Consider the following 25,874-nt stretch of genomic DNA (forward strand, 5'->3'; position numbering starts at 1 on the left):
AAATAGCATCCACTCCACCTGAAATATTCCCCCATTGAACACACTCTGTCAAACTCAGCCCCAGAGCACGGATCCGCTGAGCTGACTGTCCTCTCCTTCCACTCCCCAGATGCCCTGTGCCTCCCTCACTGGCACCCAGCACATTGTAGCACCACCTTTGTCGTGTCCTGGGCCCCATCGTTGCGTGCAGGGGCTGCATCCTGGTTATCACCATGTCTCCAGAGCACACCAGTGCCCGACCCTAGTGGGCACTCAGTAAACGATGCTTCGTGAATGGATCTATCCACCCAAAGGTCTGTGCAGTACTCCTCACTCAGCCTCAGGTGTGCCCTCAGCATCTCTCACTCATCCCTTTAAAGGAACATTTGTAAACAGCAAAGCACCATCCAAAGGAATTGGTATGTTTTAAAATCCTTCTTATATATGGAAGCTTACACTTTTAAAATCCTTTTCCAGATACTATCTGATTTGGCTCCCACACCAGCCTGTGAGGGAGAGGAGATGGTCTCCCTTTCACACATGAGAAGACTGAAACTCAGAGAAGTCAAGAGACGTGCCCGAGGCCACACAGCCCATTGGTGGTAGGAGTTAATTATTAACCAAGGCCTCGGAACTCCAAAGCCTTGTCAGTTTTCTCTCTCACTACCATCTTGACCATCGAGGAAGCTGACCTGCTGGGTTTAGAGAAAGCTCCAGGCTTTCTGTACCATCACACACCTGTTCCTTTAGGGCTAGTGACCAGTCTCCAGTTTACCTCGAAATTGCAGAGGATGTGCTGGAAGACACCAATGTTGGTGATACCAGAGGACCCAAAGCCCAGTTCTGCGGTGCCGGCAACGGACAGGATCAGCTGAAAAATGCGATGGTTTAGGAAAGAGGTCTTTTTCCTCAGGAGAAATGCCATTATCTGCAAAGGTTAAAACACAAAGCAGTTTCCTCGTGAATGCATCGTCACCGCTCTTTCTCCCCCACCCACCTGTTCCTACCAGCACCTTTGGTCACCCCAGTCTGAAAACACTCCGCTCTCTGGTGCTACCTCTTCCATTCCCTTGTTATCAGAAGGAAAACATATACCAACTTCTGTGGCTGCTTCCCCACCAGTGTCTGCTTTTCTGTACTTGAGGCTTCACCTCTCACTGTGGGCCCCCGGCTCCTTCCTGAATCTTACAGATTTCCAGAATGCCACCTTCTCCTGGTTTCTTTCTACATTTCTGAGTATTTTTCTCATTTTCCTTTACTGAATCCTACATTCATACCCATCCTACAGATGTTGCTATATCACTAGGAAGCCACCACCTGCCCACGAACCCAGTTACATCAGCTTCACTTCAGGCTGCTGCCAACAGACGTGCCATTCTGCTGTGCCAGGCCCTGGGAAACTGGCAACACGCAAGCATCCATACCGAGTTGGAGGCACTGGGATCCCAGTGGCCCACACTCATCTCAGAGACTAATAAGATGGACCTCACCTAGCCTCATGTCTCTGTTGACCTCAGTCACACAAAAGTCAGGCTGACCCGCCATCCACTTGCATCTGGGTTCTCATCAACTTCATCTGGATTCTCAGCTCAGCTCATCCACAGCTCAATTCCCTACGCCTGTATCTGACACAGTCCACCCTTCTCCCTGTCCTCTCAGACACGCTCTTCCAGTGTGTCATTAGGAAGTCTCACTTGTTGTTATGGACTGAATGTTTGTTCCTCCCCAAATTCATATGTTGAAACCCTATTCCCCAATATGATGGCATTTGGAGACAGGTCTTTTGGGATATAATTAGCATTAGATGAGGTCATGAGGGTGGAGCCCTCACAGATGGGATTAGTGCCCTTATAAGAGTCACAAGGGAGCTTTCTTCCTCTCTCTGCTCTGCCATGTGAGGATACAATGAGAAGTGGGCCATCTGCAATCCAGAAGGGGGTCCTCACTCAACCTGACCATGCTGGCATCCTGATCTTGGACTTCCCAGTCTCCAGAACTGTGAGAAAATTAATTTCTGTTGTTTGTAAGCCACCCAGTCTATAGTATTCTGTTATAGCAGCCCAAACTGACTGAGACAATTGTAATCAGCAAATAACTTCTTTTCAGATGGTTCCAGTCACTTCTTCAGCATATCCCCACTCCCCCACCAGGACATAATTAGGATGGCTGAAAGCTGCTTGAGAAAAATCACTCAGGCTGACTGGTTTCACTTTACATTAATAGTGTCAAATGTCAAATTTGGCCTGGCAGTCCAACTCTTTTTTTAGTAAGCTGGCTTTCCTCATCCTAAAGATGATGATCTCATCTCTTCTCCTCGCTCCTTCAGCCTCCCTCCCCTCCACCACCTGACTCAGTACACAGCTGAGAATTTAGAACCCATCAGACGTGAACACTCTTATCTCCCCACCATCTGATCCACAAACGTCTGCACTGCATTCCTTCCTGTCACAAGCAGGGTTTCTATTCACCTGGCCTCTGGGACCCACCCCTCGCCTGCTCCTTGGGATAGCTCTTCTCTCCTAGCTTCATCCATCCTTCTCTCTTCTGCCACTTTCTTCCCGAAAAATATGCCCTAGTAGTTCTCCTTTTAAAGATAATCTTCCTTGAACCCTAATCCCTCTAGTTTGGGCCCCATTTCTCTACTCTTATTTGTAGGTAATCTTCTTGAAAGCACTATTGGACTTCCCCGGCGGTGCAGTGGTTAAGAACCTGCCTACCAATGCAGGGGACACGGGTTCGAGCCCTGGTCTGGGAAGATCTCACAGGCTGTGGAGCAACTAAGCCTGCAAGCCACAACTGCTGAAGCCTGCGCACCCTAGAGTCCGAGCGCCACAACTACTGAGCCCTCGTGGCGTGCTGCAACTACTGAAGCTCGCGTGCCTAGAGCCCGTGCTCCGCAACAAGAGAAGCCACCGCAATGAGAAGCCCTCGCACTGCTACTAAGAGTAGCCCCCACCCGCCGCAACTAGCGAAAGCCCATGCACAGCAACGAGGACCCAACGCAGCCAAAGATAAAAAAAATTTAAAAAATAGCACTATCAACACACTCAGGCTCCACATCCTCACTTCACATTCTCTTCTCAACCCCATTCCGCTGGCTGCTGCCTCTTCCTGCCCACCTGCCTTAGAAAGGTCACTAGTGACTCCCAGGTGCCAAGTCCAACAGGGACTTACTTCTCTGTCCTTAGTTTGCTGCATTATTTATCAGTATCTAGCATTGTTTGACTATGCCCACCTCCTCAAAACACTTTATTTTTCAAACTCTTTGACAAAGCATTTCTTTGTTTTCTCTTCCTTCTTCCCTCTCAACCTCCCTTGTTGGGTTTTCACCATATTTCCAAGCTCTACCTGGTTAGTTCCTCATTGCTTCCTCCTTTGTCCTCGTCTCTCCTTTCACTACTCCTTTTCTTTGGCCGTTTCATCAATTTCCTTAGATTAAATGCCATCATGATGATATGGATGACTCTCACATCTATACCTCCCACCAAGCATGCCCTTCTGAACTCCAGAGCTGGGTATCCCACCTGATATTTTACCTCTGATGTCTCACAGTCACTTCACACTTAGCATGTCCCAAATGTCTTATTCCTTCCTGTTGGCAGCACTCTGGGTGCACAGCACTGGCTGTTTTCATATGTTACGTGCCAAGACTGCTCACAAAGACTCCAAGTCTCCCCAGATCCGGGATGCAGTCTCACATAACGTTGGATTCTATCCAGTCTCGGATCTTGACCCTTCAAACCATCTTCCACACAGGTGTCAAATGTCATTCTAAAGCATCATTCATTCCACTTCCCTGTTCTAAGCCTATGAATGGTTACTGATCACCTCTGAGATAAGATCCATGTTCCTTGGAGTGGCGGGGCTCTGACCCTTCCCTCCGTCTCCATCTAGGCTGTGCACCTGCCTGCAATTGTACTTTCCTCCCAGCCATGTCGAGGAACCCATCTTGGATCCCTTAAGTGTTCATAATGTTAATCTAGAACACCATCCTCCATCTTTACCATGTTATGAAAATCCATCTTATAAAACTTGGCTGGATGTCACCTAGTCTGACAAGAGGATGATAAATAAGTTTGATAGAAATAACAGATAGGAAGGGTTATGCTCTCCAATCAGCAAACCAACAGATGAATACAGAGTAAAAGTCTAAAAAATGATTAAATCCACTCCTGAGCCAGCCAGTTAATTAAAGACCCGTGTTTTCATTCACTGATTCATTCCAAAAATCATTACTGAACACTTACTCTCTACCATGTGCTCTTAGGATGCAACAATGAACAAGCAAACCCAGTCCTGTCCTCATGGGGCTTGTGTCTAGGGGCAAAACAGACCACAAACATGGCAACAAGTACATATACAACATGCCAAATGGGCATGCACATTAGGAAGAAACAAAGCAAGAAAACGTGTCTAGAAAGAGATGGGGTAGGATGGGGGTTCTGTTTTATAAAGAGTAGTCAGGGAAGGCAAAAAAAAAATAATAAAAATCTTGTTTTATTACTCAAACCTGTCATTTCCCACCTCTCTACCACTACCTCTTTCCCTGAATACATAAATTTTTGAAATATTTCTATTGTAAGCCACAAGAGTTTTAAAATTTTTTCTTCTGCCTTCACATGTAAAGGTACCACGAATCTCTGAATCTGATGGGTTCTTTACTCAAACTATTTGGGAGTCCTTGTCTCGTGATAATATTTTTCTCTCTACCTCATTAGACAATGTTGTAGGCTGACTGTATCTCCTCAAAATTTATATATTGAAACCTAATCGCCAGTATGATGGTATTAGGAGGCAGGGCCTTTGGGAGATGATTAGGTCATAAGGATGGAGCTCTCGTGAGTGGGATTAGTATCCTTATAAAATAGACCCCTGAGAGCTCCTTCATCTTTTCTGCCATGTGAGGACACAGCAGAAAGATGGTTGTCTATGAAACAGGAAGTAGGTCCTCACCAGATACCGAATCTGCCAGCACCATGGTCTTGGATTTCTCAGTCTATAGCACTCTGAGAAATAAATTTCTGTGGCTTTTAAGCCACCCTATCTATGGTATCTTTTATAGCAGCCTAAACAGACTGAGTCAGACAGAAATTTCCACGGAGGGAGGGACGAAACCCATTTATTCATCTGTATCCCTAGCTTGGCACTGTGCCTGGCTCTTAGGAGGTGCTCAGTCAATATGAGTTGAGTAAATAGATTCCATTCAAGGGCCACTTTTTGCCTCTACCATCTCTTTCTGAAAAACTCAGCCAATCCAGTCCTCTAGACCTTCTCTGATCCCCTTTCTTTTTAAAGAAGCTCTTTGTGACTCCTCTACCAAGTGTGATGCGGCCACCTCGGCAGCTCTGGAGCACATTAACGCTCTCAAGGCACTGCATTCATGCGACAAGCACTCACTGAGAACTCATGACGTGCCAGGCCCTGCACTGGGCAGCGAGGAGACAACGGTGAACACAACAGGGCCCAGCTCTTAGGAGCTCCGGGGTTCTGGGAAGATGGAGGGTAACCACCGGGTCATGGAGACGGCGGTAGCTCTGGAAGAGAATCTCGGACACTTGTTGCATTTGATTTGTAGTAAAATTATTTTGGTATTTGCCTTATTTTATCCTTCTAGGAGCAGGAACTGCTTTGGACCTTTTTAGAAATGTTCACAGTAATTATTAAAATCCCTAGCCAGAGCAGGCATCCATGTGCTAAACTGGGACAAATCCCACTACTTCTACCTTTAACAATATAGTCAGAGAAAACTGTTATATACCAGGAGCCTCAATACTTGCATTTTGATATAAATCTGGCCACACCCATTCATTTATTCCCCAGATATTTACTGAGTCTTTCTGGTCTCAGTAATACACTGGCAAAGAACAAGAAAAGCCCAGCGCTTTAGACCGTTACAGCCTGATGGAGATGAGCAGAGAGATTGTCACAGCACTGCATGAGAGCAGTCAGACTTGGGCATACACACAGTGCCACAGAGGCCGGGAGACGACCACACGGGCAGTGCAGGGGTCAGGGGAGATGTCCCCCTTGCCACTGGAGCTTGACCTGGGAAAACAAGAAGGAATGTACCTGGGAAAAATGATCAACAAACCGCAGGCACAGGAACACAGGGTCACACTATGTGTTTAGTGATCCATGACCACAGGGGATTTGAGGACACAGGGGTGTAGGGTATGAAATGCTGGCCGGGTGGGAGGTGGGGCTGGAAGGGCAGGTTGGTAGCCAGTTAGAAAGGCCTTTAGGAGTTGGGGTATTGCATCAACGAGCGGACGTGTCTGAAGGGTTTGCACGAGGCAGAGGGGTCATCAGGTCTCTAATGTAGAACTGTGACTGGCGTCAGTGGACCCTGAGGGAGAGGCAGGAGGAAGGGGCTGCTGTCTGGCTGCGGCAGCAGTGCAGGTGAGAGGGGGGGTGCCTCACATGACCCCATACAGCTTTCTTCTCAGACCCTGACTTGGGGGCCGAAGAGACAGGGAGGCCCTCCCCCTGCCCCCACTGTGCCCAGGAGGAAACTGCAGCCTTTATGCCCCAGTGACCTTGTCTAGGCTTTGACCCTATTCCTGCCCTCCATGAGTCCTTTCTTGGCTGCTTCCCAGCCAGGCAGGGCATTCCTGAAGGACAGTGTCTACAACTTGTCTGACATTATGAACAGTAAACGGCAATAACAATCACAGTGCACACACACGGCAGTTACTCTGAGCAGGCACGTGTCTAAGCACTCAGCATACATTAACTCAATTATCACAATCCTACAAAATAGGTGTTGCTATTATTCCCATTTTACACAGAGGAGAACTGAAGCACAGAGAGATTAAGAACTAAAGATGGTCAACATTTCTAGGGCACTTACTCTAGGCCAGACATAATTCTAAGCCCTTCACTTGTATTAAATCATCTAGTCCTCACTGCAACCCCACGATACAGGAGATATGATAGATCGTATCGTGCAGGTGGAGAAACCGAGACAGAGAGGGTTAATAACTCAGGACTCAGGCAAGGTTAAGTAGTAAGTTAAGCAGAGGCTCAATTCAAACGCAGCATTCTAGTTCTATGGTCTAGGCTCTTAGCCATCATGCTAGATGCAAAGTGGGGGGACCACAAATGATTCCTGAATTCATCAGTGAAAGGTGAGCATCCCCATCCTGATCAGAGACCCTCTCTGGCTGGCTGTCACCTGGCCCTCTGCTCTGGTGACACTGGTCTCAGGACCCAGGGACCTTCAGTTTCCCTTCTCCAAAAGTCATGCTAGTGGGAATGTCCACTTGGGCCAGCAAGCCTCCTCCCTGTTCCTCGGGGATGCCAGCTCCTTGCAGGGGGGGTGGCACTGCAGACTCAGATGTGAGGGTGGGATTACCTGGTACCCACAGATGAGCTGCATCAGGCGATCACACATGACGTTGCTGGTCAGGACCGAGTGCAGGACTTTCACAGCCGCGTACAAGGTGTGGTCATCCGTTGCTAAGGAAATGAGGCCCAGGAGGATGGCGGGCCCACCGATGAAGTCCAGGCTGCTGGCAGCAGGGCTGGAGTGGAACACCCTTACCCCTGTGTGGGACAAAGGGCGTTCCTGAGCATACTACAGCTTCACTGCAGTGGAAGTTCCCCCGGCACCATGCAAGAGCTGTCAGGAACATCATCCACTCACAGCGGGGGGCGCCTGTGCACAGGACAGGCTGGGAGGAAAAGCAGGGGCTTTGAAAGTTTTAGGTCAATGAGAAATCCTGTGCTGAGTCCTTTCTGGGTCACAGAAGGCTGAAACAGCCCAGGGGATTTCAGACCTCCACCCTCCGTCTCAGTCCAGAGTGCCGGATGAACCAGCTGCCCTCTGAGCCTGTTTGCTGGCTGCTCTGACAACTTCTGGCTCTTGTCTGCCCTCTAGATCTGCAACGCTGGACCCCTGCATCAGCTCGTGGCTTTGCTCTTGCCTGATTGCAAGGCAACCAACAGTCGCTGGCTGTTGTTTTCACCCAAACAACCACAACCATTGCCTCTGCTCAGAGGCCCCACTGTACTCACTCCACTGTGCATAGACGCCAGCCTGGTTAGTGGCGAGTTCGCGACCAGTTGTCAGATGCAGCAAAGTGCACTGACCTCTGCAGGGAGGCTAACTCTCTGGTGAGATTAACTCCCAGCTCTTGCCCTCACTGTTCCAGCTCCTCAGCCCTCTCAGTCCTGCCTGCCGCTCCAGAATTCCAGGCTGCACAAGCGATGACAGCCACAACCCTTCTTCCCAAATAGCAGTAAAGGCTCATACCTAATTGGCCCACGGCCACGGCTCCAATGGTTCGAAGAGAACCCGAGAGGTGACTAGCACAATTTCTTAGCAAGAACACCGGCATGGCATTGTTGCGGGATGAAATGTTCATCTAGAGAAATTGGTAACAATTAATCCAAGAAACCTTCCTGGGAAGGAGGAGGTCTTGTTCACGAGCTCCTGGAGGGCAGGCACCCCCAGGCCTGGCACTCCACAAGTGTAAATCAGTGAATGAATAATAACTGAACCAACGTCAGCGGGACTGAAGCCAAAATTCAGGTTCCCCTGTCCTGCCTCCCAGGCTCTGGCTTAATCATAAGGGAGCAACTTCAGTTATACAACTGTGCCACCAGTGTCTCGCATGCTCACTAGTGTAAACAAATGCTCACAGTGAGGAGCTGATGAGAGCAGGAAGGACCTGAGGACACTGGACGTGGAACGGTGCTGTGAAGGCCAGAGCTGCCTCCTTCCCGATCTAGGGTCATCCAGCTCTGCAAGCCCTGGCATCACCGGTCTCAGACGGCCAGGAAGACAGGGACCCTGGTCACCTCCAGCAGAAGGTTCTGTGCTGGTAAGGCACAGCTTTGGTGCTCAACAGGACTTAACCCCTGATCCTGCCGTCTCAGTAAAGGGAAGGGGCCTTTTGTCTGTGAGGGTGGAGAGAACGTAAACAAATCAGCCCAAATTCATCAGCAGTAAGCAAAAGAGCTCTTTATGCAGGAATTAGGAAATAGGAAGTCTAATGGCATCTTCATCTATAAACATGTCTGCTTGCTGTTTTGCAAATTTGTTGTTTGCATAAACACAGTGATTCAAAGAATATTTTGCAATGTTGGGGGGTTAGTAGCACCCAGAAAAGGGAAGCTCAGTAGTGTCCCCAGTGTCACAGAGGTTTTTTAAATATTCCATTTGTTCTTGCTCTACCAAGGAAAACGAAGAGCACCTACTTTCTTCTCAGAAATAAGAAGTTTAGTCTTGAGGGGTGCGAATGGGCAGGCGTCATGGAATATTTTAACAAATGAAGTGGGAAGCACGCCTGTGTGTAACTGTCTACACATGCACAAACGTGAATTAGTATTGACTTAATCACTGAAAGCTGAAGGAAGCCATGAGATCATGATTCCAAAACGGAGCAGCAAGTGAAGTTAGAAGGCATACCTCTTTGGCAATCAGGCGGCTGTCCACCTCATTGTATGCGTTTCTGATGTCTGCAACGCTGGTGATGGAGGAGCTGGCTATATGAAGGCCAAAGGAAACCTTTTCCTCTGCAACCAGGGGCATCACTTCCATACAAGGGTCCTCTCCTAAAATAACACATCTCCAGTTATGTCTATTCTCACTTTACTGAGTAGGAAATTAATCCTCAGAAGAATAAGTATCTACTGCTACATGGCGAAGTAATCACTGAGGAATGTTTGTAGCTGCTATATGTTGTTACATTGTGTGTGATATATTACATGTTTTGCCCCTACCTGTGATTTCTGACACATAGAAAACTGTAGAGAAATCTCACAATATTAACCCTACTATAAAAATAGAGGCATTCCAGGTATGAAATTACTAAAGCTTGAGACACCTATCGAGAATGTAACCTCGCTCCCAAAATGCTGGGCCGAAAGCCCTAAGGTTTTCAATGAGCTGCATGTACATGGTAAACACATCCTTTGGCATGAGTGCCCAGGTCGCTGAGTCAAGGAGAGCCACACGTGGTACTTGAGAAGCATGGTGTGAATAGAGAGTTGATGAAACTTTGGCTCTGGACCTGACCTCCTCACATTGTTCTGGCCAGTGCCCTTTGCCAGAGGAAATGAAGATCAAAGAAGACGTGGAGGCTGGAGACAGAAACACTCCACAGCACTCAATCGCCCTTCACCACGCACGAAGGCTTCCATACATAGATTCATTTATCATTCTTCCCAGATGCGAGCTGACCCCCTTGACTTGACGGAGCACAGAGAGCTATGCTCCCTGCTTGAACAGCCAACAATCAATAATGAAAATGTGGATGTTTTGTCTGCCTGTTTAATAATTGAAGACAACAGTATACTTTAGTTAAAAAGCTTCTTCATTAAAAGGAATGTAACTTATTTATCTCATTCACTTCCCCCTTTCTTTGCTGATGGTATTACCCACCCACTTTCCTCCATTATGTGTGTTGGAACTGAAATCTAAAGGAGATTGTCATTTCCTTTTCTGACATTTTCTATTGGATTGTAAATATGTAATGATCCAATTACAGAGGTTTTCCCTAATGACTGGCCTGTGCTGAGTTTATTCTTTATAAATAAGCTATAAATAACTGAATGTCCATTTAAAAACTAGTATCAGCAAGATCATTATAAATCAAAACACCCCATACCTTGGGCATGCACAGCTTGGAAGTTACCACAGTATCTTGGGCCAAGTTTGTTAATAACTTCCAGAGTTTCCATTGAGATGGCTTCTTCGAAGAGGTACGCAGGGCCCAGACGCCATATTAATAATGACTTTTGTTTCCAAACTCGAGGGGTAGCAATATATCCATAAATATCCACAAATGAAGATGGATCCATTGAAAGGAATGGTCCTGGTAAAGCCTGAATGTACAACATCTGTTAACATAAAAAGGTGGGGGGGGATGTAGATGGGAGGTGTTTAACCTCAGAATTAATCAAGCAAACACATAAAATATAAAATGATGTACCTTCTTCTTTCAAAGTGAAAACTTATTTTACCTAAAAACATTACAAAGATAACTCTCAAAGCTGAGAAACAGTGCACAAAACAGTTTATAAAATGCTGGTGGGAGTAAAAAAACTGACACTGTGCCTTTGGAAACAAATTTGATAAGAAATATAAAGTGCCACTAAAAGGTTCATCTTTTTTTTCCCAGTCATTTCACAAAGAACTTAAATGTCCAATACTGGTACCTTAATTAAGTTTTACATACTAAAAATAATTACAGACTGGAAAGGAAGAAATAAAACTGTCTCTATTTGCAGATGGCATGTCCATGTAGAAAATTCCAAAGAATCTACCAAAAAAAAAGATACTTCCTAGAACTAATACCTGAGTTCAGCAAGGTCACAGGATACATGATCAACACACAAAGATCGATTGCATTCTATACACTAACAAAGAACATGCAGAAACTGTAACTGCTCACAAGAAAATTAAATACTTTTTTGCTCTGCAAAATCCCATATGAAAGAGGATGAAAAGCAAGCTATAGATTAGGAGAAATTATTTACAAATTACATATCTAACAAAGGACGGGTATCTAAAATATTTAGATAAACTCTTAAAATTCAACAGTAAAAAACAAACAATCCAATTAGAAAATGAGTGAAACACGTGCATAAGACATCACTAAAGAGGATATACAAGTTGCAAATAAGCACATGAGAGGATGTTCAATCTCATTAGCCATTAAGGAAATGCAAAATAAAAACAAGAGATATCATCACTACACACCTATCAGAATGGCTAATTAAAAAAGAGTGACATCACCAAATGCAGAGAAACGGGACCACTCATCCATTGCTGGTGGGAATGTAAAATGGCACAGTCACTATGGAAAAATATTTTGGCAGTTTCTTATAAAACTAAACATGCACTTACCATAGGACCCAGCAATTAGACTCTTAGGCGTTTAACCCAGGGAAATGAAGACTTAAGCTCACACAAAAACCTGTACATAAATGTACATAGCAGCTTTATTTGTAACATCCCAAAACTGGGAACACCTCAGATGTCCTTCAATGGGTGAATGGTTATGTATCCATATCTGAGTAGTATGGAATACTATTCAGCAATAAAAAAGGGATGGACTACTGACATATACAACAACTAAGATAAATTTCCAGAGAATTATGCTGAATAAAAATCTAATCCTAAATATCACATACTGTACGATTCCATAGATGTAACAACATCTTTTAAATGACAACATTTTAGCTTACTGGTTGCCAAGTTTAGGGACAGGGATTGGGAGGGGGTGTGGGTGGGTGGTGGTGGTAGTTATAAAAATACAACAAAAGGGACCCTTGTGGTGATGGAAATGTTCTGTATCTTGGTGGGAGGAGTGGATGCAAGAACATACAAATGTGATAAAGAACATACAAATGTGATAAATTATATGGAACTAAATACACACACACGAGTACAAGTAAAACTGGGGAAATCTGAATAAATTAGCAGACTGTATCAATGTCAATATCTTGGCTGTGATATTCTATAGTTTTGCAAGATATTAATTACCATTGGAGTAAACTGGATGAAAGGTACACAAGATTTCTCTCTTACCACTAAATGTTAGCCTACAATTTTCTCAAAAATTTCAATAAAATAAATAGTTAACAGATTATCAGAAATTCAAAAATAATAGTTTCAAAGCCCATGTAGATAAAACTTTTTAAAATGATAGTGTTAACTAAGTAGTATATAAAATGTTTTATATAATAAAGTCACAACTATCTTATTAAAGGAATAAAAACTGAAAGAAATTATAAATGATGGTAAGGTAGAAGGAATGTAGGTAATCTTCTTTATTTTTCAGTTATTTCAAAATGTGTTTATATTATTTTTATAAAGACTACAAAATTATACATGAATATGTATATAAATACATATTTTTTAAATGAGAGGCTATATAATGTCAGAAATATTCTTTTTATCCCTACCAATTAAATAAGATTTTCAAATAAAAACAAACCAAGTTTTTCCAAGCTGTCAAGCCTACCTAGAGTGAGGTCTGCTGTGCTCTCTCTGCCCTTTCCCAACCTTGTAGGCAGAGACTTTTTCTCCCACCTGACAAAGGTGCCCCACCCCTCCAATCCACCTTGCCCCCTTCTTCTCAGATTCCTACAGTGTATACTCACTGCACTATTCAGATTGATTTATAGACATAAGATGTTTCAGACTGCTCCCAAATCATTTTGCTCAATTCAAGCTGTTAACACACTCCCCACCTTTCACAGTTGAACTTGACTTCCCCTGGAAATAAAAGCAAAGGCTCTTAACATTTGAGAACAGCTCTTTCACTAGGTTATCCCCAACCAAAGCCCATTTTGTTCTTGCCCAACTGTCACCTGCGTCTAAACACAGACCTTTATGTTTATCCCAATTAAATTTCACTTGCTGATTCTGACCGGACTTGTTGAAATCATCTTGGAAAGTCAACTCTGTCAGACTTGGCCCTTGGCCATTCTCCATGGCATATTTTGGCATATTCCCATAGCATCATACCACTTCCAACCTCCCTGCTGACTGAATCTGGTTTAGTTGGTCCCACAGGGTTGGATGTTCATCCATGTACCAATTCACTAAACAATACCATCAGCCAGTCCATGTTACTCCTTGTGGCTATAAATTCAGTGCGATTCATCAAGTGTTAATTGCATGCTTTCTGTATGCCAGTCCTGTGCTAGGTGCAAGCAAATTCCAAATATCAATGGGACAAGCCTCTTAGCCTCAAGGTACATGATCTATTTCACAGAACACAACCTATTCTATGAAACAAGACAGAATGCCAACATATTCTGTGAAAGAGGACCAAAACTAGTCCACTCTGTAACTATGCCTAAACAGATTATAAACAAAGACACTGGGAAACCACTAATGTGATCACACTTTCTATCCTGGCTAACGTGAGTGACCACTGCTCCTTCTCCACTGACAGCTCAAGCCCTGCCCCATTCCTCCTACCTCCTGAAAAAAGTTCTGAACATACACAGACACCAAATTGCCTTTCTGACAGCACCCAAGTCAGAACAGACTGACCTCCACTTCTTCGAACCCTCCCAAAAAATCACCTAAAATGAGCCCAAATCCTATTAGCTCCTCCTAAGTCCTTATTACCCAATAGGGTAAGGAGTCTCTTGCTACAGCAAGCTTAATAAATGTAACTCTTGTTTTGTACTATATGCATGCTCCTGGAGGTATCTGGCTGGTAGGCATGGACAATTCCTAACACCTAGTAGGTGTTCAATAAATATTTAATGAGGGAAGGAAGGGAGGGAAGGAATTGTTAATGATTTAAGAAAAAAGTTAACTTTATGTTTTGAAGGACCTTTGTCATGCTCCTGGTGAATCTTTCTGGTTACCACTGCTTTTTTTTTTTTTAATATAGAATTTCATAGTCAGTTGAATCTACTGATTTTTTTTTTTTTAATTTTATAGCTACTTTATTTATTTATTTATTTATTTTTGGCTGTGTTGGGTCTTCGGTTCGTGCGAGGGCTTTCTCTAGTTGCGGCAAGCGGGGGCCACTCTTCATCGCGGTGCGGGGACCGCTCTTCATCGCAGTGCGCGGGCCTTTCACTATCGCGGCCCCTCCCGTTGCGGGGCACAGGCTCCAGACGCGCAAGCTCAGTAGTTGTGGCTCACGGGCCCAGCTGCTCCGTGGCATGTGGGATCTTCCCAGACCAGGGCTCGAACCCGTGTTCCCTGCATTAGCAGGCAGATTCTCAACCACTGCGCCACCAGGGAAGCCCTACCACTGCTTTTTTTGATAAGACATTTACCAGAAGATAGCATCAAATTCATCTTCAAGTGTTCCACAGAATTTAGGTTGTTCTAACCTAATGATTCTCAACCTGGGCGATTTTGCCCTCCCCCACCAAGACATTTGGAAATGTCTAGAGACATTTTTGGTGGTCACAGCTGGGCAGGAGATGCTATAGCATCTTTGGTGGGGGCACAGATGCTGCTAAATGTCCTAATATACACAGAATAGGACCCCACAGCAAAGAATGATCGGGCCCCAAATGTCAAACTATTGAAATGGGAAAACCCTATTAATCTCAAGTTCTCCATTCTGGCTTAATATTAGAATCACTTGGGAAACTTTGAAAACATCACCAAATTACCCCACTCACAGACATTCTGCTATATTTAATCTGGGGTGTAGCCTATGCAAGAGAACTTTTAAAAGACTTCCCAAATGATTCAAGAACGTAGCCTAGGTTGAGATGCTGTCTCTGGAACCTGGGTGAAAATCTGGCTGCACCTGCCCTCTGTGGTCTTCTGGGTCCTTCTGTCTCTGGCTTCTTCGGGGACCTCTGACAGTGGTCGCTGGAGCACGCCTGCCAGGTCTTCATCTCCCAGCTTCCTCTCCCTTATGCCCTAGGACCTCAGGTGTCTCTAAATGACAGTGACGAGATGCTTCCTCCAGCTATATGTTCACATTCTATTACCTTCTCTAAGCAGGGGACCATCCTTTCCTCATCATTCCTGCTCTAAATCTGGCAAGACATGTTGGTGTCTTTGCAAGTCCTTGTGTCTTGCTGCTAAGTGTAGCATGCAGACTGGCTGCATTAGATTCACCAAAGAGCCTCTTAGAAAAGTAGAACCTTGGGTCCTGCTCAGACCTCCCTGGGGAATTCACACCTTAAAATGTGAGAAGCCTTGTTTTGTTCACTCTGGAGATTTATATTCTCTTATGACTATTCTTAAAATCATAACTGTCATGACTATTCTTATTTCCATGTTTTAGTTTCTGCCCTGGTTGTGTGACCATCATCTAAAGATGTTCTTTTTCTGCCTGAGCTCAGCCAGGTGTTCTGGACAGCAAGGGGGTTTCATTAGATACCAACGCTGCTGCCGAAAGAAAGCAAAGAACTGAACTGAGGCCACTCTAGGGTGGTGTGGCCGGGAGGCATGGCCATGGGGCAAGTACAGCTGGGGAAAACCATCTCACCTTGGCTGAGCCGATGACCTGTCCATCCAGATAGGTGGAAACAGTACAATTCCTTTTCATTTCCTTGGTGACAACCACAGCCAGGTGGTGCCACTGACCACAGGCCAGCAGCTGGCCACACCTGACCCGAAGCTGGCGTCCCGCAGAAGGCTCAGGGTCATCCTCGGGTTCCATGACATCTGGAAGAGAACACAAACACCAGACCTGGCCTGCAGTGTCAGACAGCAACAACCCGGCAGAAGGGGGGCCTTGTGCCCATGGAGCCAGTGCCGAGTCCCCCCGCCATAGAATACTGCCAACAGCAGCTGTCATTGCTGGAGCTCTTGCTTTGTGCCAGGCACAAAGAGGTTAGGTAACTTGCCTAAGGTTGTTTTGTGCCAGGCACTATCGTGATTTCCATGTTACCATCCTGAGGCACAAAGAGGTTAGGTAACTTGCCTAAGGTTGCATAGCCAGAGTTCAAGCCCAGGAGTCAGGCTGCAGGGTCTACCCCTCACTAGACTGCTGCCTCCACAGTGATGCACACAGGGTGGCGAATACCTGCGAGGGAAGGAGCCTAGGCGGCTGTGCTGTGTGTAAAGGATGCCAAGCCAAACCCTGGGCCTTCCAGTGTCAGTGTCTCACTATGAAATGGGGCACACAAGAACAGGCGTGGCCGTAATACCCTGGCCTTGGCCATCTCAGGCCAGTTCAGGCCATCGCAGGCAGGTGAGCTTGGAGAGCCGGGCTGAGCTCCTTGAGGCAGAGCCAGGACCAGCCACCTGTACAACTGAGGGAGGGCGGGTCCCCCTGGCTCTTGGGCCAGGAGCTGCGGACTCAGCCCCACTTCTCCCAGGGGTGGGTGAACCCTTACCCAGGGGCTGAAGCTCTTTCTCTTCTGTAGACACAACCAAGGAGAGGTCTTCCGGGCAGAGGCTGACGGAGAAGCAGACGAAGGGCTGCTCGGTCCTGGCCATGTGGCGTACCACGGTCAGGAAGCGCAGCGGGTGGCCCTCCGTGACTGAGCTGTGCCTGCTGACCAGGAACCAGCAGGAAAAGGTCAGGCCGCCTGGCGGAGGGAAGGACCTGGCAGCGCCTGGGGTCAGAACACAAGCACGCCCTTAGGCTTTGTCCTGCTGCGGAAGCCTGTCTAGACTCACTGTGGCTCTGACTCAGCTCAGGGGTGGCCCTACGGTGTGCCAGCACTGTGCCCCACCTGACTCACACCTATTTTACAATGACCCCACGCAGGAGGATGCTCTTGTCTCCTTATTCACACTTGCAGCAATAAGTCATATTCCCTCCAGGACTTGAGCCTAGATCCTCGAAGCCTCTCTCCAGTGCTGGCCCACCTATTATTCCATGCTGCCCTGCCAAGGGAGTGGAGAGGTGGCACACCCCTGAGATCCATCATCATGTCGCCCACATGTCAGCTGGTCTAAAGCCAGGCCATGTGCTATGTGGGGCAGAGGACCCCGGCCTAGCTTGGCTAAGCCTTGCCCGGGGAATATTCCACTCTAGGGAAACCCATGCCCTCCTGCCTCGTAACAGGGTTAGCGGAACAGGCAGGGCCCACTGCCCTCACTGACTGGGCAGAATCAGGCTTGGAACCCTGCGCCGATGGGCCGTAAATGTAATGGCTCCTCAGCACCCACCGTCCCATAGAAAGCCAGGCCCTGGCTCTCCTAACAGGGGGTGCCTGGTTTTCAGCTGAGTGCAGCACTGTACAAAGCAGGCCAAGGCCCAGCCGATCCCCACATGAGCCGAACACTGGATGGCCATCAACAGAGAACTCATATTCCTCTCTAGAGAGAGCCGTAAGGTGGGGTGAGGTGTCCCATTTCAGCCTCTCTCAATCACTGACAAAATGCATCAAAGCCAGACTCAGCCACCAACTCACCCACCGAGCCCATCAGTGCTAACACAGCCCCCTCTCTGTGCAGAGCCATGGGATGCACAGTGAACAGGACATCCCTGTCCCAAGGCAGGCATGACCAATGGGACAAGCGGGACCAAGAGGAAGACTCACGCTTTCTGGAAATGCCAAGTGGAAATCGGAAATCAAGGTTCCCCAAGGACTTACTCCCAGGTCGGGGAGGGGACCTCAGCAAGCTAAACCCCCAGGGAAGCACCTACCTGTCCCAATCCCTCCAGAGACCGAGTATTCAGTGCTGGTTCCCATCACCGTAGACAGGGTTGGAATAAACAAACAGCTGGAACAGGAAAGTGTCTCAGATCATTGAACCGCAAGCCAACCTCTGGCGTGAGGTTTCCCCCTCTGTCCTTCTGCAGGGGTCTCACTCCCTCCTAGACCATGAGGCCCCAAGGACAGAAAGCACCTGATGCTGGCACCATGACCCTAAGAAAGGAATCTTCTCTGGAGGCTAGAGGGGAGGGCAGTCCAGAATGCAGACACACCAGGGGAATGAGAGGGTCCTGGCCCAAGACAGCTGGGGACACTGCCTCTAAGAAGCCACTGAGAAGATAGGGTGTCCATGACCCAGACATTTTCCACAGCTGAGTGTGAGAGACAATGGGAACTACACTTTTGTAATCAATATTATAATTCACCCAAGGCACTGGGAAATTAATAAAGTGTATTTCAAGTATATGAAAGCCTGTCATACCCATAACCTTCCACAGACATGTCAAATTCCACGAAGGATGGAGCCAGGGCTGCCCTCTGAGGCTGCAGGTTGCGTGGGGAGGTCATGGAGATGAGGCTCAGTGCTGTCTGAAGGGCGGTGGTTGAGCCCTGGGATGGCCCTGAGGGCCTGAGGGCCTGTGTGACTGCTGAGCAAGGGCTGGTGTCCAGGGGACCCTCAGCAGGCACTGGTGCCACTGCCTGTGACCCTAGGGCAGCAAGCAGGAGAAGAGCTGTGTCTTTGCTCAAACCATTTCTGCCCCTCTTCTGACAACAACCCCCATATTTCTGCCACAGCCCCGAAGGAGGGCTCTGCAGAGTACCATGCCGTTCCTAATCCTGAGGGTGTCCTCCTGGGCCCTCCGCTGGCCCTCCCACCTGGGCTCTCTGCTGATTCTGATAACACGGAACTGTTGTGACAACCTGCTCCTCCTAGAAACTTCTCACTTTAATTCTATCGTGGCCCCCACCCCTTTCCAATACAGGTTTTCTGTTGCTGTCACTGGCTTGCCCCATTGGCTGTCACTCACTGCGGCTTTGTCTTGGTTCTCTAGCCTCCACACTCTCTTTCACAACAGCCTGTCTCCTCGAAAGCTCTGTCTCCCACCTCTGGCTGCCGACTCAAGCCTGACTCTCCGTCCTTGCTTTTCAATTGGGCCTCCTTGCCTCAATGTCCTATGCAATCTTATATTCAGCGTGTCCATGCCTCTCTTTTCTCCAAGCTGGTTCCCTAGACCAGCATCTTTCCAGGTACCAGGCCAATGCTTGGTCCTCCTGACCTCCTAACTCCCCTGAGCTGTGAGCTGTGCAGAAAGCTGACACTGTTCCCCTGCCCAGGGCCAGCGCTGGGCACTCCTGCGTGCGCCGTGACATGAAGGTTTCTGAGCTCCAGGCCCAAAGGGGTCAAGTACACACTCATCATCACCATCCTGTATGGGGGTAGGGGTCTCGCTCCTTCCATATCTGGTCTTTATCTGGGGACCACTGATCTGAGCCTTCTGCTTTTTCCTCATTTGCTCCATTGAGCAGCAGGCAAAATCATTTTTAAATCTGTCTGCTTCCCATGTGTCGTAAAGGATCCCTTACAAGAAATGCATATTGTCTTTTAAATCCCATTATCCTGCCCCTATTCCTTCCTCTGTCCTCACCTGGGCATCCAGAGTCCCCTCCATGTACGTGAGATGAACTGAGGATTTTCGCTGCAGCCGATGGAGGCGGAGCAATTCCAAAACCTAGAAACTGTCTGAATATCATAACAAACAAGAGAACCAAATGAAGACATTTTGCAGGCAGAAATTTCCTCCAGCTTCATCTGAGCACTGTCCTAGATCCCAGAGCTCGCTGGCTCCCCCGCCATGCCTTCCTCTCTCTGCCTGGAAACCCTTTCCTCAGGCCATACGGAAACAGGGCATCCCTGACCTGGCACTCAGACCAGAGAGCTGGTGAATTTAAGTGCTTCTGACTTAACCAGTGAGGACCTTGAGAGGAAAACGGTTTTGTTGGAAAATAACTTTGTCATACTTTGTTTTTAAGTTTCTAATGGAATTGACTAATCAGCTGAACTAAGCACGATGGCCTTGTCTGACAGCCCCACAGCTAGAGGCGGAAAGAGGCTGGCCTGGCCCCTGGGTCCCATGCCTGCTGGCTGGAGGGGCTGCCTTCCATCCCCCTGCACTTGGTCCTGTGTGCCAGCAGGGGTCCAGCTGGCCTGTGGCCCCGGGCACCACCCTCCCTACACCTACACTGTCTAGGGCAGGGTGGCCCGGCCACAAGTACTTAAGAGACCCTTGACCTCCCTCCTAGAGCCTTTCTTTCCTCTGCTTTTCTGTCTTCTGTGTCTGCTCCTCCTTGTGCATCTTCTCTCCCTGCTGTGGCTCTCCAGGAAACATGTGGCTTCATGGAGGGGCTGCAGTGGGAAGGCCCCACAGGACACAGTGGTGCTGCCTCTGTCCCCGTCCCTGTAGGGAGCCCAGTCGCGGCCCGTCACACCAGCTAAGCTCCCTGTGGTCCAGCCTCGTGGCAGTCAGGCCCCTACAGCCTCCACCCCTCTCAGCAGGGCATCTTCACCTGGTCTGGTGAACTGCACAGGCCACAGGTCTCAGCCACTGCCACTCCCTTGAAGTCCCCCTCTTTACACCCAACCTCCCGACTTTGGTCCTCCCAGCTCCTCAGAGCTCCCACTCTGAACCGAGCATCCCATCCAGCGCTATTCTGTATTGTCTGCAGGACCCTTTGCTTATTATCCCTCTCCCCGAGAACATCAGCTCCATGGGAGGGGCTATGTCCGCTCTGCGGGCCGCACACTGTTGCAGACCCAAGGCTCCTCCCTGGACTTGCAGTGTCCATCGCTGGGAAGGGGGAGGGGGCACTCTTACTGCCCACTTGCACTCGCATGGCTGCCAGGGGCTTGGCAGCATTTAACGTGCAGCACACGGTACCTTAACACGTCTGGTTCAATGGCTTGGGAAGCAAGCTTTTCAAAAATCCTGCTGAGCCCCGAGTGCAAGGGGCTGCTGCCGGCGGTCAGAGCCTGGTGGCAGTAGGTCATGAGGGTCCTGAGCATCCCCGCCTCACACATGACCTGACGGTTCTTCTCCGACTTCACCAGGGACTGGATGTGACTGGCCACGGAGCACTGGATCTCCTTGGAAAGCTAAGAGTAACCAAAGCAAGCAGTGAGCCCTGGAGGTCGGCATGTTTCGTGGGCCACTTTGGTAAGCTCCCCACTAGGCCTTGAGTTGGTGGTGGGGCGAGGAGACTAGCCCTCACAGCCTGTTCTTACCGCACACCATCTGTCCTGGGCCTCTCAGACGGGGCCTCCTCACAGGAGCTGCCAAACAGGTAGACAGCTTAAAACAGACTGCAAACAGGCAAGCAAGAGGCTGCATCAGCCTGAGACATGTGGTGCTTGACCCACACACTGTTTAAACCGTTTCTAAATTGCTAACATTTAAAAGCCTGGAGATTCCACGTAGAAGTCCAGATTTGTGGCCTCTCTCAAAAGGTGGAAAGATCTGGCCACGCTGCTTTGCCATCCTGTGTCTGTCGAGAAGCAGTGGGAGCTGGGCAGCGGCGATGCCCTCTAGCGGGTCCCACAACTCACCCCCTACCCACTGGCATCACTCACTCAACAGTCCTGTGTTTGAGTTTGCGCCCCCAGCCTAGGAGGTGGAATCCTCCTGGCAGTGCCAGCCTGCAGGAGGTGCCCCACCCAGGCTGTTGGCTGTGGCAGCTGCAGCCCCCTCCGTCTTCACGTGCCAAACCACACCAGCTCATACAAGCCCTTGAAGTCACGGCTCCAGTGGGGAAGGCTTCCCTTCACCCCTCATCCTTTGTGCATCTCTCTGTGCTAAGCACATTCGGACACACAGACAGCTGGCCTCTTATCTTCCTCCTACTAGATTTCAACTCACTTCACTATCTTTATGTCCTTGAAGCCCATAGGATAGAGTGCATAGAATCAGCTCAGTCAGTACTGAGCCAAATACAATACATTGTTTTCACAATCTTCCTTTCTTCATAAAAGGGTAAACCCCTGGAATTCCCAGCCTCCATGGATATATAAATGGGGGGGTGGAATTTTCTTCATAAAAACTTTTAAGACTGTCCACATTTTCTTTTACTTTGTATAAGACTCTCTGAAATGACCAGGATACCGGTTAGATCTTAATGGAGTTTTCCTGCAGTGGAGGCTATGTGGGCTCCACCCAGACCTCCTTCTCCAGGTTAGTGTACCCATCGCAGCTGCCCCTCCTGTGGAGGTCAACCTCCCCTAAGTGGTAGCTGCCCTGCTATGTAACCCCCATATATATGTTCATGCATGCATACATGTGTGTACATGTACACATACATGCACGTACACACATACATAAAAGTGTGCACACATAAATACACACACATATACATCGCCCCCAGACTACAGCCAATGAACCAATGCCCTTCAGCTTCTGTGGTGCAATTCACGCTGACGGCCCCGCCCTGTAGGCTCAGGCTGAAGCTAGACTTCAGCTGATAGCATGTCCTCACTCAGCTCCTTCCCCTGCACCACTCTGCTTCCCTCACCTCCCTTCTTCTGAGTCCCTCCCTCCACAAATCCCATGCACCTGTAGCCCTATCTCGGGCTCCACTTTGGGGAACCCAAGCGGAGACCCTAGCCTGCTTTTCATATTGCACACATTTGCCCTAGTCTCTGGTTTCAAGAAAAGGGATCTATGGTGATGTAGATTATGTCTAGCTTAGTCTACCAACGTAAAGCCAGGAGTCACCATAAAGGCACTTACTCTGGGACTCCGGACCCAACACTCAGAATCACCTCGCTCTACCATCACCTACCTCCCTGTGCATGTAGTTATTCGAGGCCACCCTGCCCAGAGATGGTCAAGAGTATGTCTGTATCACTAAGGGATAGAAATTTGTAAGATGGCGTTCTTCTTCAGGCTGTGAACTCAGTTTTGTAGCATATGTGTTTCAAGGATTACAATGTGTGGTGAAACATAATTACAGTGTTTGTCATCAGTTTTTAGATTTTTTTAAAAAGGAAGGGGTCACACAGCTCACCCTCCCATCCTCCCACGCCTTCCAAAAGCATGACACCTATAGCTCCTGCCTCAAACTGATGGCATTCAGTGAAATTCCCATCATTACAATATCTTCGGTAATATTTTCGACTTAAAATTTTAGACGATTCAATTTTAGTTTAAAATATAAACTACATTAGAATGGTTTTCAGGGGGACTGCTCCCAGCTAGGATTTTGTCCCTCTGTCAACATCACTGATGTCAAGCAGAGATCTCATCACTCAAAGAAGATGGTCCCTGCAATGGACTGTTTGTGTTCCCCTCCACCAAATTCATACGTTGAAACCTAACCCCCAGTGTGGTGGTATTTGGAGGTGGGGCCTTTGAGAGATGCTTCGGTCTTGAGGGTAGAGCCATGATGAATGGGATTAGTGGCCTTAGGAAAGAGACCCCAGAGAGCTCCCTCCTCCCTTGCACCATGTGAGGACACAGCGAGAAGAGTGCCATGAGTGTGGAAGTGGGTCCTCACCAAACACCGAATCTGCCAGCACCTTGATCTTGGACTTGCCAGACTCCAGAACCGTGAGAAATCAATTTCTGTTATTTGTAAGCCACCTGGTCTATGGTATTTTGTTATAGCGGCCCGAATGGATGAAGACAATCCCCTTCCCTGTCACTGTGGTATCTGCACAGCCAGCCTGAGATGCTAGAGGGACATGTATAACCCAACAGGGACCAGAAACAGAAGAAAGAAATGCCAGATCTAATTTACACTAAACAATTCCATGTCTTTTACTTTAAGATGCTCTTCCATGTAGAAATCTCCCCAACCTCCTGACTCCCTTCCCCAAATCTTTCTTCCAATGCTCTAAGTGTCCCTCCCTACATCCAAAGAGCCCGCACCTCTGCCTTCCTTCTCCACTCTTCTCAAAACAGAAAAGCTGCTTCTACCCTCTTGCCCAGAACTCTCCCTCTCCCAGAACTTGGAATATTTGGTAACTGCAGTCTTTTAATTTGGGGTGAGAGTTGGGGAGACAGTCTGCATGAAATAATAAGATGCAAAAATAACAACACAATGTATTATTAATAAGGATTAAAAAGAAATGTCTACAATCTCCAATTTTTATTACCAGCACTTCACTTATTGCTTTGGGGACTTTTGGCTTTCCTTTTTGTTGTTGTTTTTGCTTTTTTTTTTCCTCACCAGAGTAGGAATACTTAAAATCTAAATATGCAAAAAAGAAAGCAAAAAAGAAAAAATTTTCAAAAGGGAGAAATAGAAATGCTGATCTTATCTAATGATGCCACAAGTTTACTCCAAAATTGCTCAATACCCCATAATGGAGGAGGGAAAATTGATCGTCCTCATTATCGCTGCAGCTCTGTCAATACCAATATTGCCTTGTTTTGAATAAAATGTGCTGTTTTTTTCAATGTTGGTTCCAGTAAAATGGGGTTTTAGTGAAAATATGAGCAGTAGCAGGAAACCAGTCTGGTTTCTCCCCCTACAAATGGATTGATTTTCCTAACGCACATTACTTCCAATGCAGGAAGGGGATAGTGGTTCAATTAGGACTCAGTGGTAAGCGCTCAGGGTCATCAGCAGGCTGGACCTGCAAGGCAAATTATCACAGAGAGACGTGCGGGGCTGCCTGTAGGAGTTTTCTGCCTTCTCCACTTAGCAGTTGAGTCTTCAAGTCTGTCCTTGTCCAGCTGTGGATGTTTAATCTTCTTTATCTCTCTCCCACCCCCCACTTTCTCTCCTGGTCCAAATTAATATGGTGGTCCCAGAGCCCAGTGAGGGCTGGGTCCTGGTGGGGTGGGTCCCTCCAAGGAGGCGTGGGCTATGAGTACATCAGTCCAGAGTGTGTCTTCTGGACATTAATCATGTAGTCCTAACTAAAAACCATCAGATGACCAGCATCTGCTTCCCCCAGACACTTAGAAAGAACTAGGGACTTCCACTGAGCTACTCAAATTTGGACTAGTCACTTATTCCAATTTGGTTGAAATGTTCTTTATTTGATGATTTTGGAAGAGAGATGATACATTTTAAGTGACCTCTGCTCTTCTGGGATGTCACAGGTAAATAGAGCCCACAGATGTGCTTTATTTGACAAGTCGCTGTGGTTTTTATCTTTGCTTACTTAGAATTAGCTCTCTCTTTATATGGGCATAAACTTTCCATTGTGCACAGCCCCCACCAGCCTAATACACTCGTTTGCAGTGCCCACATGGCCTTATAGGCATGGGAGTCTGTGATCTTGGTTTAGGTGTAAGAGGGTCCAAATCCCATTGAATCAGTAGAATCCATGTCTAAGGGCATGGCTTCCTGGATGTACTTGTATAGATTTGCAATGAAGACCAAGATGCATGTGGGTGCCTGCTTTAAATCTTCTGCTTCTTTTACGAATTACATACATATGATGGCCAATACATCCTGGTTACAGAAGTCTAGGATCTTATATTAATAAAATATTTGTCTCTTTCCAGCTTTACTTCCCAACCCCCGCGTTGGTCCACCATGTACTCTACCCCAGTAACATCCTCACCCTTTGCTGAATACGCCATAACCTTTTTGACTGATGCCCAAAGTTGAGAATGTCCTTTCTAATCCCATCCCTTTGCTGAGGTCCTACTTGTTAAAGAGACAATTTACACGTTCTCTCATCTAAGAAAACTTTTCTGATCTTCCTAACTAGCACTGTGTCCACACTTGAATCATTATAAACACCACACTATGACAAGCTATCTATTTACCAAGAACTGTGAACTGCTGCCAGAGACAATGGCTCCTCATCCTTGTTTCCCTAGCACATATCC

The 25,874-nt window shown here is 47.4% G+C and overlaps 1 protein-coding gene across 2 annotated transcripts in view; it reads right to left on the reverse strand.

Annotated features, from left to right (window-relative positions):
- Positions 1-25,874, reverse strand: part of WDFY4 (WDFY family member 4) — a 252,587-nt gene that overhangs the window by 171,620 nt on the left and 55,093 nt on the right. For both annotated transcript variants that reach the window (XM_059899978.1, XM_059899979.1), the window contains exons 13-23: positions 20,973-21,187; positions 19,683-19,777; positions 18,518-18,743; positions 18,027-18,103; positions 16,765-16,986; positions 15,912-16,090; positions 10,593-10,824; positions 9,392-9,537; positions 8,234-8,345; positions 7,334-7,524; positions 755-907 (exon numbers count right to left, since the gene is read on the reverse strand). In XM_059899978.1, coding sequence (XP_059755961.1) covers positions 755-907; positions 7,334-7,524; positions 8,234-8,345; positions 9,392-9,537; positions 10,593-10,824; positions 15,912-16,090; positions 16,765-16,986; positions 18,027-18,103; positions 18,518-18,743; positions 19,683-19,777; positions 20,973-21,187 — 1,848 coding nt within the window. The remainder of the gene's footprint in view (positions 1-754; positions 908-7,333; positions 7,525-8,233; positions 8,346-9,391; positions 9,538-10,592; positions 10,825-15,911; positions 16,091-16,764; positions 16,987-18,026; positions 18,104-18,517; positions 18,744-19,682; positions 19,778-20,972; positions 21,188-25,874) is intronic.

The sequence above is a fragment of the Balaenoptera ricei genome, chromosome 16 (genome assembly GCF_028023285.1).
Source record: "Balaenoptera ricei isolate mBalRic1 chromosome 16, mBalRic1.hap2, whole genome shotgun sequence".
In the NCBI taxonomy this organism is placed as follows: domain Eukaryota; kingdom Metazoa; phylum Chordata; class Mammalia; order Artiodactyla; family Balaenopteridae; genus Balaenoptera; species Balaenoptera ricei.